At 39.3% G+C, this 15556-nt stretch overlaps 1 protein-coding gene across 6 annotated transcripts in view; it reads right to left on the bottom strand.

Moving 5' to 3' along the window:
- Nucleotides 1-15556, bottom strand: part of HMGA2 (high mobility group AT-hook 2) — a 115868-nt gene that overhangs the window by 74769 nt on the left and 25543 nt on the right. The window contains exon 4 of one of the 6 annotated variants that reach the window (XM_040552670.1): nucleotides 11154-11258. The exons of the other annotated variants lie outside the window; for them this stretch is intronic. Coding sequence (XP_040408604.1) covers nucleotides 11229-11258 — 30 coding nt within the window. The 3' untranslated portion in view covers nucleotides 11154-11228. Of the gene's footprint in view, nucleotides 1-11153; nucleotides 11259-15556 lie in introns of those variants that run through there. 6 annotated transcript variants of the gene reach the window in all.

The following is a 15556-nucleotide window of genomic DNA, read 5'->3' as shown; positions in this document are numbered from 1 at the left end:
TTTGGGTATTAATATGAAAAGCTTTTCATCTCCAGAACCTATTTGCAACATACTAATGGTTATTCTCACTCACAGATACATAAAGATGGGTATATATATATTTTAAATGACTGACATAGAGGTGTAGATATGATACTGTGGAATTGAAGAAGTGCTGTTGTGGTACAAATTGTCCTATACCCATGTTCATTTAAAAAATGCTAGTATTTCTATTCAGTGTCCAGAAAAGTCCTCCTACAGCATACTACCATATACTAGCATTATCTAAAGCAGGCAAAGAACTAACAGAAAGCACACTGAAACAACTACACTTTTGCATCATTTAAAAATACGTTGAAGTTGGAGAGACTTCCAGTCTAGAGGTCCCAGATACTTTACATCCATCAAAATACTTATTCCTCATTTTAGAATGTATGAACTGTTATTTCAATTGAATTTCTTATTACTGAAATATTTACCATAATATAGAAGCACACTGAACTAGAAATTAGACAGTAAGAGCACTTGCAATGAGTCAGAATAAAAATCTATTTCTAGAGTAGTACCAGCTCAGACAGTGGCTAGTAATGGATGCTGTGGAAAAATAAATATGGCAAATATGGGTTTTGGAATAAAAACTTCCTGCATTTTTGAAGTGGGAGATGGCATTACCTCTACTGAGTTTAAAAACACCTTCTGTATACGGTCTGTATAAATCCTTCATCTGTACCTTACTTTTTTCTACGAATTTGTAAACTGTAAATACATCTTACATGAAAATCTTCTGTGCTAATTAGCTCATTGAATTAACTGTGCTGGGTGAAAAAAATAGTTCCTTTTGTTTTTGCTCTACCCATTTCTGTTGATGTCTTCTAGTTCTTACATTTTGAGAAGTTATAAATAATGATTTTCCATTCATGTCACAGAACTAATTGGATTTACGTGTCTCTGACATATTTCTGCTTCAGTTCTCTCTTATTTTCATTTGAAAAGACCTGGTCTACTTACTCTCCTCTTGTGTGGAAATAATTCTGCACCTCTGGACTATCTAATATTCATCTGCACTTCTTCAGGTCCCTTATTATTTGTAGCATTCAAAATGCAAGTGTGCCACTGAGTTGTACACGCCAGAATTATGCTTTGCATTTTGTTTTCTACTTGTTTCCTAACAATTACCAATATTTTATTTCTTATTTTTAACCACTGCTACAACAGAGCTGACATTTTGCATGACATTTTGCACCATGACTCCAAGTTCTCTTTCCTCTTTGGAAACAGCTATCTTGGAGCTCACCTTTGCAAAGGCAGAGTTCCTTCTCATTACCTTGAAGACAGCAACACGAAGTGTCACCTGGTGTTGCATTGCCAAGCCCATTCAGTACCATGAGTTCCTTTTCAACAGATCATAATCCTTTTTAGTATTAACTTCCTAAACAATTTTTGACATCACCAAATCATAACTTTACTCAACTATATCTTCAAAATCACAAAGTTTGAGCACTGTAGGTCCCTGCATAATTCCTATCAGAAGTATACTGATATCTCCCCTCCACTGTCAAAGCAGCTCAGAAGAGAACCCTGTCATTCTCTGACCACTTAATCCCTTTAAGAGCATTTGGTGAATAACACTGAAAAAAACTATTTTGGAAAACCAGACACATCACATAGGTTCCTTCGCCACACACACACCAGTCTTGTTTCAGAGAATTCCAACAGGTTTGTGATACACAACTCTAAAAAACTTTCTAAAAAAGCTTACTATTTTCTTATTTTTATGCACCTCTTCCTATCAATATTATACTTACCCAAGTTCCTACAAATCTTATTTTTTTCTCATAGCTTATACCTATTTGCCTGGTGTGGTGATCAGACCCACTGGTCTGCAGTTCTGGAGCTCTCGGTGTGGAAGGTGGAACGACTGCCACCTTCTTCTACGGTGCTGAACACCTACTTTATGTCCTACTGCTAGAGCATTGCTGTAGGAAGCTTGAGAATTTCTGATCAGCTCAATCTGACTTCTTCAGAGAACAGTATTTGGTCGTGACAATTTCTCACTTCAAGTTTACTGATCTGTTCAAAAGCTCCTTCATCTGTATTTCAGTATTAGACAGTTCCTCAAAATCATTCACTCTGAAGAAAGCTTCTGGGTGGGAATCTTTTTAGATTCCTCTAACGTACCTAGAGTTTGTATCTCTCTACTGCTGTGGCCTTATCTACCTAAGCTCTCCCTCTACTTGGTCGAGATTCATCACTTCTACAGAACTCTTCAATGACTTCCCATTTCCAGCATGTTTGGAAGTGTTTTTATTAGCAGTTCCATGCCTTTAACAGGCTGTTCCTCAGAATTCTTTCAGGCCTGCTTCATCAGTGTTTAATATGTAACATGCTGTTTGTTATCTTCTCCTTCATTTGGACATGACTTCAACTTTTTGAAGACTGTTTAAATTGTCCTCTCCACTCCTCTCCTTTAAAATGGCAGCCCTTTCATAATCCTTGTAAAGTCTTTTTGGCAGCTAGTACTTTGAACATATATGTACTTTGAACACTTAATAAGATGTGTGCAAGCAGTCTTCCTATTGAGTGAAAGTCACTTCACCCTGTTGACTCTTCCTTTTAATTCCCTTTTAACCAACACCCTTACAAGAGTACAGCAGAAGAACATGGATAACTCAGTAGGATATCTTTGTCCAATATGACTATTACTGTATGGATTTTGTAGTTAAACACTATGTATTTTTATACAACATAATACAAAGTTCCTTTTCCCAGGGACCACTAAAACACTCTTGGTTTTGGAATCATGCATTCAAGCACAGCCCCAATGACTAGCGATTGCATATTGCTGTGCTTTAAGTGCTGGTTGATTGGCTTACAGCTCATGAGTTTGTGGTATCAACTTCAGTTCCTCATAAATATTATTCCTCAGTTCAAGTATACATTTTTGAGGATTTCAGAGAAAAGACTCTGGAGCCTATATTTAAAGCTACCCTTTAACAGCTTTAGGCAAACTGGTGGAAGAATGTGGACCAACCTCCAGTTCTTCTGGGTATGATCAAATTTTTATTTGCATGCAGGATACTATTTTCAGAGGCCATTTATCCAGCACCTTTAATTAATACTTTTAGTTTTATTAAGATATTTATATTCTACACGTGTTGCTTTTGTCAATACTTTTAAATGCTGCTTTAGGTCATTGCCTTTCCAGATTAGTCAAATATTTGTATCATCATTCACCTAACAAAACCTCTGGCAATAACCATTTTGTATGAAAACTAATTTAGAGGTGCTGGGCTTTTTGCTGTTATTGAAAGGTCCTCACCTCATTAATTCTTTGGTTGGAATTTTGCTTCTAGAAATACCTGTGAGGATTATTTCATAGGTTCATTTTCTAGTTCTTAGATGTCTAATTGCCTAATTTGTAGATGTGATCAGGTAGTTAGTGTTCTAAGTACTATAAATGGCACCCACAATTATTTCCTGAAGCAAATTTACAGGCACAAAAATGAGGGCCATTTTTCAAAAACAGACTAGAAATGTGTTTTTAATTGTAGATAAAAGCATCCCCAGCAGCAGTAAAATACAGCTAGAGGTGCCATGCCCAAAGTGGCAAAGGCTAGGTTCATAATTGTTAGATATTGGCTACATTTAGTGAAACTGTAAATGTTATGTGGTGACAAGTACTACATTATGCTTGGACTTTTCAAATCTTTTCTTAATTATTATGAATTGATTGTCAAACCTGAAAAAGAGTTGGGCAAATGTTTGCCCATGTGTACTTTACTGCACAGCATCTCTTGTATGCATACTTGTGTACATGTGCAATAAAAGTGAAGCCTTTCCTTCTTCTAACTAAACAGTGTATGAATGAGACTGGTATAAATACTACTCTGAGATACTTCCTTTCAACTTCTGGCTATTCCAACAGCATCGTAGGCTCTGGCTGATCATCCTCAGGCCTTTATCTTCCATAGATTAAATGAATAAAAGGCAAACAGCATGCAAGATAAGCATATAAGAATTTAAGTCATCATTCTACATGATATTTGGGCTGGAAACAGCATAATGCCTCGCATTGCCAACAATGGCAAGAAGGCTGGTGATGAGTCATATCTCTTATGGGTCTGTCTTGGAACCGGTGCTGTTTTATATCTTTATCAATGACACAGGCAGTGGGATTGAGTGCACCCTCAGCAAGTTTGCAGATGACACCAAGCTGAGTGGTGCGGTTGATACAATAGAATGAAGGGATGCCATCCAAAGGGACCTGGACAAGCTTGAGAAGTGGGCCCACACGAACCTAATGAGGCTCATGATTTTTAGAAAACTTTAGACTGTGTCTGTAAAATCTTTCCATGGGAATAAAAATCCACAACAGACAAGAGGCATTTTGCCTGTTTTTGCCTTGGATAGTAATGAAGGAAAATTACAAAATCAACACTCTTAAGTACAGAGGCAAAGCCTTCTTTAATTCTCATTTCTTTAACTGAAAGTCCCAGCTGTGGAATGCTGGAACTGGGATACTGAAAAACTGACTCAATGTAAAGCACTTAATTGTCATTAGATGTAAAAGTGAAAGGTATCTCTACTATACTTCCTGTCCTGGAACTTTAAATGGAACATATGGCACAAGTGGGTGGAGAGCCTGGATGTGAAAATACAGATACAGTTCTCTTTCCAGAAAGACTATGAAGAGTAACTTACTGATCAAATGAAGTCGGAAACTCACAGAGCACCAGATATGGTCAAGGAATGTCAGAGTTTTAGGAGCTGCTGATTAGTTACAGAGACCTAAACTTGCTTACAGTTGCTAGTTATCTGGTACCCATTAGGGTTAAATGCGTTATAAGGAATCACTCCATCTTTACCAAAAGGGCAGAGAAACAAAGCACAACTGAGAAACAGGATCTGGACTCTTCGGCGTTAGCTGCCTTTCTCGTTGGCACTGTGAAGTGACAGAAGTACGGTGCAGCATTGAGTAACTAAGACCGGAATGTGATCTAAATATTCCTTGAGTGATACTAGTGTTTAGAGTTTGCGGGGTGACGATACTTGAACCAGTTCTGTGTTATTTCCTTTTCCCCCTAACAATGGACACTAATAGCAGAAATATTCTGCCTCACTCATGTTATATAAGAGTTCTCCTCCTACACCACCGTTTTAGTCAGAGGGCAGGTCAGTGGGCAAAATATGCTCATTACTATTTCCTTTGCTTCAGAAACACTTGCCAAATTGCAGTGGCAAACGTTTTGCATTTGCCTTTCAGGCTGAGTGGTTTGGAGACTTTGGAAACATGCCAACGACCAGCAGAGTAGAGCGGGACACTTGTGCTGACCGCACCGAGCTCTTGATCAGACTATGAGCATTGCATTCAGGACTGCTCAGAACGGCTTCCCAAATGAATAACATCTTAAACAGCAGAGAGTTTCACTGACTCTCCAATTAAATATGTAAGTATAAATTTGTCATTTTAGACGCTCTGAAACTTCCTCTGGAGTTTTGTCTTTCTTATTCCACACAAAGTCCCTTTTACTCTGTCCCTTCTTTGAGTTCCCCTCCCTCACTCTGCTTCATTAATATCACAGAACTACAAATTCTGAACTGAGAGAGACCCTTCACATCATCTAGTCCACTGACTGCAAGAAAGCCCACTGACTTTCTAATACATTTTTTGTAACGCAACGTAATCTCTTGCTTCTTCTTGTCCTCTGGCTTTGCTCCACTTTTCCCTTCTTTTATGTTGTATAACAGATTACGGCCTATCTTTCTTTCCATTTTGTCTTTAGCGTCTGCTTCCTCCTTCCTTTTCTTTTCATCCACTTTTTTTTTTTTTTTTTTCCTTTCTAGGATGCTTCTCCTGCACTACCCCTGCATTTTTTCTTCTACTTTTCTGACAAGACGTCTCTGCCACTCCATCCTGTAGTATCATCCCACCTTTACATGACAGGACTAGGTCTTCTAACCAAAGATGTACAGGAAAGATTCATTCATGTCTCTCTCATCCCAGGTATGACACTGATTACTTTTATACATTAGCCTCAGGCCTTAGACTGTCTAAAGAGTATGAATCCTTCTTTATTGCCTTTTTAACCTCTCTGTGTCTGAAAGAGAAAAAGCATACTCTTGTTTGCTCCTTTCCCCTCTGTGCATGCTCGGTCCCACCATCTGTGGGCTGTTCTGATGTGTCCACAATCACTGTCAGATGGTCTGTTTTACTCCACCTCTTCTCAACCAGATTTTTTTCTATTTCTCACAAGAAACTAAAGGGCAAAAGAAAGAGTAGAACAAAGAAACTATGTGCTGGGAAAACCTTTTAAAAATATGAAGGTAAGGCAGCCAGGAACAGGACTCACACAAAGAGGAGGCTTTAGCAGGAAAGAGAAGTGTGCTTTCATAGGGACAAACATGCCTAGCTGCTCAACTAGCCGAGGAAGATGGGAATTCACTGCCGAGAAGAAAGCAACTCCATGGACTGTAAGAGCACAAAAGCATCAGACAGGACATCGCAGGCTTCTCGCCTGACTTTGCTCTTGCCCTGTAAACCTAAGAAGAAACTGAGGCAGGGAGATACGTGTGGACACTCATTATTGTGCTTAGATCTCCATATGCCAGATCAGCTTAAGACATCTTGTATGTAGAAGCTCTTATATGTCCATTTTCCTTCATAAAACATATGTCTGACAGGGAAGCAGCATGTCACGCGGCTTTCAGGACTGGCCCTCTGGGATGATAGGAACACGAGAAAGAGCCAAGGGGATCAGTGGTTGGAGATGCCATCTGGCTTCACATCTGTGAAACTAACAGCTCTGACAGAAGGAGCAACTCCGGCAGACTTCAAGAAATAAGGCTGTGGAAACCTTCCTAGACCAAGAAAGCACGACACTGCCTGTCCTGGGACATCGCCCCAGCAACCTGACATGCTCCTAGGTCAGCAAAACCCCACTAGAGCAGCAAAAGACAGTGGAAAATCCAACAGTGAAATCTGTGGTGACCACTGCTGAGCCCAGCTCAGCCAGCACCGTCCCAGCAGACACGGTGGAGCTGAGCTCCAGTTTCACCAGTTTGGTAGCTCTCCCCTAAGTGACTCAAAGCAATGGGGTTTCCAGTACATCCCTCAGGAGCCTGCACCGTGGCCTGATAGATTTTGCTCTCTGGAAATATTCCTGATATTCAATCCAAATTTTCCTTTGGTCAGTTTTTCCTATTACATCCACTTTATCTTTTAGTTTTTATTGGGTCTTTGTTCATTTTTACACTAAACGTGCTGAAAATACTGAACCTCTGCTAATATTTATAAAGCTGTAAGCATTTCAGATGCCATTTGGAATACTGACTCTCACAGCCCCCAATTGGAAAATAATAAAAAAAAAGGATGTTAATTACAAAAATCTTTAAAGTCACGAATCTCACTACCCTTAAAAATACAGTATCAAGAGCAACAGAAGGAAAAAAAAAAAAAAAAAACCACCCAAATACTAGCATACTTACTAAACATTATTTTTGCTATTGCATTATACAGGACTTTAAAAAGAACGTGTTTTTCTATTGTTTTCTACCTTATTTAGAAAGGTTGCTAAAAGAAAAAAATCAAATTCTATAGCCACATCAAGTTACACTATTATCAATCATTAATGACTTTTCTATGATACTGAATTTTCAGCCATGCTCATTGTATGTGTGCAAAATCCCTACCTAGGGAAGAAAGTACCAAAAAATCACTGAAAGTACTGTAGTACAGCTACATATCCATTGCTTTTTTTTCTACATTCATTTCATCACTCATTACTACTAATGCATCTATTACTGTTGCTACACTGATTTTTAATACATAAAAAAGATTTTTTTTAAAGCTATAAAATTATGCTGCTGCTACATGAAGGAGGTGATTTTAATCATAACAAGCTAAGATAATTCAGCAATACTTCTCCCATCTGACTGACAGATGCAATTTACAAATAGAGGAGAGAAACACTTTAAAGCCTGAGTGAAGGAAAACATTTTCCATGTAAAAGAGCTTGTTAACTTCACTTTAAACAAAAATATTTTGCAGCCCAACCTAAAAGACAAACATATTGGAATTGAAATTTTGGACTTTTTCTGAACATACAGCTTTTATTGCTTAGTGCTGCTAACTGCCTTCTAGTACTAAAGAACCATTTTTACAGTAATGGCAAACGAAAAATTTTATATCAGCACCTCATTACTATTCAATGATCTCCACGTACCACCACAGAAGGCTATGTTAATAAAGGTCAACATTACCATCTGTCTGTATAATCTTTTGTTAAAACCATACTGTAAAGGATCAACCGGTCTATTCAATGCATTTGTAAAAATCTGATTAACCCTTACCAAAGTCACAGAAAACACTTCCACATATTTTAAATACTTGACTCAAACCTAACAGATGAAGGTACAATAGGTTCTCTATCAAATATTTTAGTTTGATATTAAATTATTTCCATTCCTTTAAACAGTACATTAGCTGACTTATTAAATCAACTAGTTACTCATTTAAAATTACTTCCTTGGTTTGCAGTACTAGGAAATGACTCTTTAACAAGTATTCTTGAAAGTGTATCATTGCTCATTTGCTTGGTAAGGTAAGTTGATGCCTTTTAAAAAAGCATATCGATTTGCAATTTTTAAATAAAAACTGAAGCAGCAATTAGCTGCTTCAACAAGCATGCCAACAAGTAAAGGACAGGATTGTTCAGTTATGGTAATCTACCTAACCTTAACTCTTCTCACTAACCCCACCAAATATTTACCTTTCATATTTATTTTGTAAAGTGCTGCATTATCATTATTTTTCTGAAAGAGATTAGTTGCTGCAAAACTTCCTTTTCCTAAGCACTTCAAGAAAAGCAGCACACATGTCAGTAAAACCTAATGGAAAAGTCACAGTGAGCTGAATGCCACATGCAGGACACGCCACATTAAATACAACCCTAGCTGCATGCACGGAGACTGAGATTGCTTGCCAAATCATTAAACATTGCTCTCAGTGTATTCCATGCGTTTGATATATTCTGTACATAGTACTCCATAGCATTTATTCCACATATAACTTAAGGATTTTTATTGCAATTTTCCATGTATAGGTACAACATTTTTGTGACTATGGACGTAAGGGTTGTGTATGAATTTAGGAGCAAGATGGACTCGTATTTGCATAGAAATACAAGATTAACTGCTACGACTGGGCGCAAATCTGCGATGCCCTGCTCAGAACCTGAGAAGGCTGAATTTGACCAGCAGACAATTCACTCTCCCGATCTGAGCACAATTCCCATACAGCCAGGCATAAGCAGGAGCTGCCACAGTGACTCCAGTCAAAACTTAGCCCATCAGCTGACACAGAATCAGAAAGGTTGGCCAGCTCTTTTCAAATGATAGCATGATGTACATTCAGGATTCATAGCAAAGATATTCAAGGATGAAGCAAAAATCACAAACAAAAGGAGAAGAGAAGCCAAGTGATTTCACTGCAGAGAGAGGTTAAAATTTTGTCCTCACTGATGTTTGACAGAGCTGTATTAAAGGTGACATTACCAAATACATTCTATCAGGGGTCACTACAGCCGTGACTTTATGAGAAGGATTGCCACTAAAATTTCAGTTGTGTGGACAGGTAAATCAGAAACTTGACTGACCTTAATTAAGCATTTGCATACATTTACATACATACCTTAAGTGAGCATTTACATACTTTTCAATTTTGGATTGGTGGTGGTTTTGTTTTGTTTTTCCCAAATAATTTTTTTCCCAAATAAAATAAAAAAAGTTTTTCCCAAATAAAATCTTCCCAAATAAAATTTTCCTTAATTTTGAGTCTCTCAGGCTTACAAACATTAGGATTCAAAAGTTTGAACTGCAATAATATTTTATTTCGTAAATTACAGTTTAATAAAAGATTTTTGCTTTGGAATTTCTTCAGTTTAAAAATATCTATGTGTGTCTGTGTGTTTAGGTATACAGAAGAATTGCTCAAATACAGGCACTTCTAGGAACCTTACAAACCACATACTGGTCAATCTATTCTTTCTCATATGGCATCCAATTTACACACAAACTACCTCCTTCTTGCTTCTCCTTCACCACCTCCTTGCCATCTAATCAGATCTGCCCAATCTCTACATGACTGCTCACCACAGCCGCTCACAGCACTCCTGGAGTCTCCCTCAAACCAATGAAGGTCCTGAATGGCTGGAGATCTGTAAGTATTTTTGTAACTTACATACTTATACCACCACGTACTCATCAGCCACGGGTGTTTTGCATACATAACATCTGATGACCAATGAACACTGAAATGCATTCCCACTCGCCTCTGGAGGTAGCTTTGGCTAATGGAATAGAGTACCCGTTTAAGAAAGAGCAGATGCAAAGAAAAGGATGAAAAAATAAAAAACAAAATGTGCGACCAAAATGAATGTGAGCCCAAAATGAAGCAGAAGGTACTTACACGGAGCTCCAAGCCGAGCAGCCACAGCTGCCACCACGGCTGCCATGGAGGTGTGGGAAGGGAGACTTCCACCCGACGCCACTCATCACTTTCGTTTGCATTAAAATGCTTCACATTGCTGCCCACGTAATCATTCCAGGTACAGTTACTGTGAAACCGAGACTAAAATAACCACCCACACCACAGCCAGAATGTCTCTGGGTGTGTAAAGGTGAACGACTTTGCAGCAAGTGCAAGCAGGACCTCTGAATCCTTCGTATCTCTGCGTGTACCAGGAATGTGAACATTATCTTTGCATTTATGCACTGACAGACATAGATTTTCTAGCTACCTGATAAACGCATTGTGTTTTCTCTCTATCCTCTGTCATTTCTGGTATGCAAAACCCTCAGCTGACGCTACCTATTAATATCTGCAAGTCTCCTCACAAAGCTGAATGCTTGGTCCTTTATCTACAAGACCCAGGGGAAGCAGTGTCTGCTAGGGTACATACTTCTGAGAACATCATTCCCATGGGTTAGGTTTACTTGGGCAAGGGGGAACTGGAAAGAGGTGCCTACAGCAACCTGCTGCAGGCTGGAAGACCTGGCACGGGGTAAAGAAAGGAGAAACGCGATAGGCAACAATGGGAAGAGTAATCAAACATGAAATACTGGCCTGGCTTTGTACGTGGGCCACACGTGCAGCTCAGGAGATGGATGATCACCTCTGGTCTTGACTCACTAGTCAATGGGGAAAGCTGGTTAGTGACCTCACTTATACATCTACCACGGGTAGCTGAGTATCACTCATGGGCTGAAAACAGTCCACATCCCTGCAAAGATGTAAAGGTATCAGTACCACTGTAATGACCCTAAAAATGCCTTTCTGCCAACTACATTTGCCCCTATACAACTTTAAATTTCAAGCAAATACTGTACTGTGGCCAGATTTGATAAAAATGCCTTGTTTTCAAAAGGGCAAAGGCACCGTCTTGATGATTAAAAAAGTTACGGAAGACATCTGATGAAAGCAGCATCACAGAACACCACTCTGCCCAGCCCAGGACTGCTCTGCCTCTTCTCCTCTCAGCTCATAAAAGCGAAGAGCAAGCTCACACAGGACACTTCCTCAGGATGGATAAACAAAAAGTCACCAACCCACCCCTCCCAGCCAGTCATGCTGCCCAGGAAAAGACCTATGCATTTGTTGTTGTTCCTCCAATACCACTTGTGAGAACTCTTTCTTCTGCCTCAGGAGCAGCAGACAGAAAATTCCTTTATGAAGCCTGGTGTGTATGACTCAATTAACAGGCCATGACTGGGCACAGAGGATGTAATTATTAAAACTCCAGGAAGCAAAGAGTCTCTATCCAAACTTTGAAATGCTACAGAAAAATGAGACAAATCCTAGGGGAAATATTTCTGAGAAACTAAGAAATAGCGCTCGTGGGAAACTAAAGGGAAAAGGAAATTTAGAATTCATTTAGGATTAGAGCTACTGGCCCATACAGAAACCCCTCCTGTCTTTATCAGAAGAGGGAAATGAGAGCAAGACAAAGATGTCTCAAGAACATAAATGCAATTAAATAAGGCAAGACCTACAATAACTCATCAGCTTCATCAATTGAAACGTCCACAGCTATGAATTGAGGTCTTATATGGGAAGAAGCTGAAGAATGAATGTGGAGAGATGAAAGCTCCACTAGGAGTCCTTTAATAAAGTCTCCATAAACTTGCTACTCCTTTCAAGATGCTTTTAGGTAAAGGTATCCAGGATAGAGCAGTGGAGGAAAACTGCTGCCATGGGACAGGAAAGTGGTTGCAGGGTGGCAGATTACAGGTCTGAAGTGAACCAGGGCCAATGACTCTGCACAGAGCCTTGAACTGTGGCCAAAGCATAGGCAAGGACAGACTTCCATCAATGTTAGCAGCCAGAAAGAAATGCAAGAAACTTGGTCCCAGAGCTTCTGTGGTTTGTAAGCCTCCCCAGCGTGTTCTAGGAAGAATGAGGACTAGAGGGATGCAGATGGCCACAGCCAGTATGGACCTGTTCCTTTATCTGTTGCCTTGTTCACACTTACAACTCCACTGAACTGGGGAGGAATTAAAAATCTGCCTGCTTGGTAAGGACGTAAGGCAGATGTTCCTGAGCCTTGAGGAGTGTCGTGACTCCTTCAAGTGGGGTTTATGAGCCTGACGACAACTAAGCGGCGGATGTGAAAGAAAAGCCATAAAACCAAAGGGAAACTGGAAGTAGGAAACATCAACAAAAAGTTTTGGGAGCTTCTGGCATCAAAGGTAAGATTATTCTTGGCAGAAGTCTTTCCCCGGGTCACTCCAACAGTCAATGTGATGCCGTGAAAGTTCATCAGAAATGTTTTCTGCTGACAGTCTGAGGAAGCTCTGGCAAAAAAACTCATTGCTGCAGTCAGCTACATGGGGAACACACTCACAGCAAAGCCCTTGAGGAATCAATAGTGTCTTCTTCAATAATAGTCATACCGTGGGGTTTTTGTGCTGCTTTGAAACAACACGCAAGTCAGGACATAACTTGCTTCTGACATACAGAGCAGCTTTAAATAGCAACTTCAGTATTTCTAACAGAGATGTGAAAAATCCATTTCTGACTGATTCATGCACTTTATTGCCTTCATAAAATGCTATAACCTTATAGGAAATCCTAACAACTGTTCAGCTTGAATCAACTCTGTTGGTACTGCATATCATGAGTGTTTTTTTTTTTTCCTTCCACTCTCATTCTTTATTAATAGAGTCATTTAACTGAAAACCTGTTTCTAAAGAGTTCATCTGTTCATGATGCACCTGAAGTCATAATCCTTTGTTTGCAACATCACAACTGGTTGCTGTGGAAATGATTCTGGTGTCACAAAAAAAGGATTAGTAAAACTGTAAGTAGGGAATAAACAGGTTGAGCAGATGAACTCTTAAAAACAAAAAGGCTGTTTTCCTGTAACTACTCACAGAAATAGAAAAAGGAAGGAAACAAAAACTTTTCCCCAGATCTGATGTATAACGTATGTTCACACAGTGTTGTCATAGACCAGGGAGAGAAGAATTTCCTTCATCATCATTGGTCCAGGAGCACTGTTCAGAAAAAGATTACTGGTCACGTATATATTTATTGTATTTTGAAAAGATATTTCTAGAACACAGGACCTTACCTTAAAACTCTTGTTAACCTTGTGTCTCTCTTCCCTTCTCAACAAAGGAAAAAAATAAATATTCTGTGGCTGATTTTGTGCATCAAGAATTTATGCATCAGTTGGACCCTATTATAAAATTACTCACTCTGGTGACATTCTCAGTCATTAAAAGATTTAAGATACAACGGGCTTCTGTAATTTGACAGGTATAGCATAAAAGCATAAAATCTGGGTTGGAAGGCACCTAGATATCTTCTAGTCCCACTTCCTGCTCAAAGCAGGACTAACTCTAAATTCAAAGTTAAATCAGGTTGGTCAGGGTTTTCTCTAGTTGGCGTTTGAGAATGTTCAAGGAGGGAGATTCACCAGTGTGCATCCTATTGGTCACCCCCCTTCACTGTGCTCCCTGGGAATTTTCCTTGCCTCCTGGCTATTGCTCCTTGTCCCCTTATACCATTCCGTAACTGGGGAAATGTCATGGGTTCGGTAAACCTACGCAAGCGAGAGAGAACAGAGTCCTGTTTATATTAGGAATTCTGCTGGTGCAGAAATAACACTCTCCATTAACCCACATCCTCAAATAACTCTGCTCCCCATGGCCTGACTTTGTACATAATCTTTCCATAACTTGGGATACGAAGGAGGCTTATGATGGGGAATTCTGATGCAGAACAAGGGTGAGTCACTTGCATGTCAGTACAGCATGTAACTGGTTTATTCCATCTTTCCATGTCTCCCCCCCAAAAAAAAAAATAAAAAATTCTTTTTAAAGATTTCAACAACCATATTGCATTGATATTCTATTTATATTGCAGATCATTAATTTGAAGATGATACAAGCTTTCTGCATGAGTTATAGAGTAATTTTTTGTAAAGGATTAAAAATGACTAATATTTAACTTTGGAAAATAGCTGCTATAGTGCTCTTCAGGAGACGTTTTCATCTTTCGTCTCATCAAAATGAATGCTTTAGGTACACAAGCAACAACCATAGATTTCAAATAAGAAGACGCCTTGCTCTTAGTAGGTACATAGTGTTCATGAAAGTTTTGTGACCTCCTCAATGGAAGACTGCTTTTACTTTCATTAAATATATATATATTATATCCCCAATAAAAACAACCCAAAAGACATCAAACTCCAGAAAAAATACATTGAAATAACATTAAGGATCTACTATAAATCCACAAAAGCCAGGAAATTCAGAGATAAAGAAAGACTTTCAGACGAGGGGAAACTTTCCAATATATTAAACTGGAGCATAAATTCACTTCCTCTTCACATGTTTGCCATCAAGTCATTCCAGACACAGGGGGTAAGTTCCTCCCTGGGGTAACTCAAGTGCCTTCAGCAGTGCCACACCAAGAATCAATCTGGTCCTACAGAGCTATGTCTTAATATACTTTCTCTTTCTGATAGTTACCAAAGACATCTGAGCTTAAACAGCGAACTCCTCTCTTACAGATCATTTTCCCATTGTTCAGAGACTGCTATAAAACTGAAGTGAGATCGCCATAGTTTCCATGACCACAGACTATGATGTCAATTGTGGGGTTATGACTTCATCGACAGACCAACTAGAAGGGGAACCTCTGTGCGAAGGAGAAAATCCATGCTCAAATACAAATATACCTGAGATTAGCTACGACAACACTGCACCTCACTGGGCATGGGCATTCCCATCTGCATAAATAATATTCTTGACTTTTCACTCACGCCAAGTATGAAAATACCCCTTAAAAATTTCTCTTTCATTTGTAAGTCATTCACGGTGCTGATCTGTTGCCACCCAAACACCGGGCCACAAAGATGATACGGGGCCTGGAGCATCTTCCCTATGAGGAAAGGCTGCGAGACCTGGGTCTGTTCAGCCTGGAGAAGAGAAGACTGAGAGGGGATCTTATCAATGTGTATAAATACCTGAGGTGTGGGAGACAGAGGGATTTGGCCAACCTCTTCTCAGTGGT

This window comes from Cygnus olor, chromosome 1 (genome assembly GCF_009769625.2).
Source record: "Cygnus olor isolate bCygOlo1 chromosome 1, bCygOlo1.pri.v2, whole genome shotgun sequence".
Taxonomy (NCBI): domain Eukaryota; kingdom Metazoa; phylum Chordata; class Aves; order Anseriformes; family Anatidae; genus Cygnus; species Cygnus olor.
This window is presented reverse-complemented; position numbering and strand designations above follow the sequence as displayed.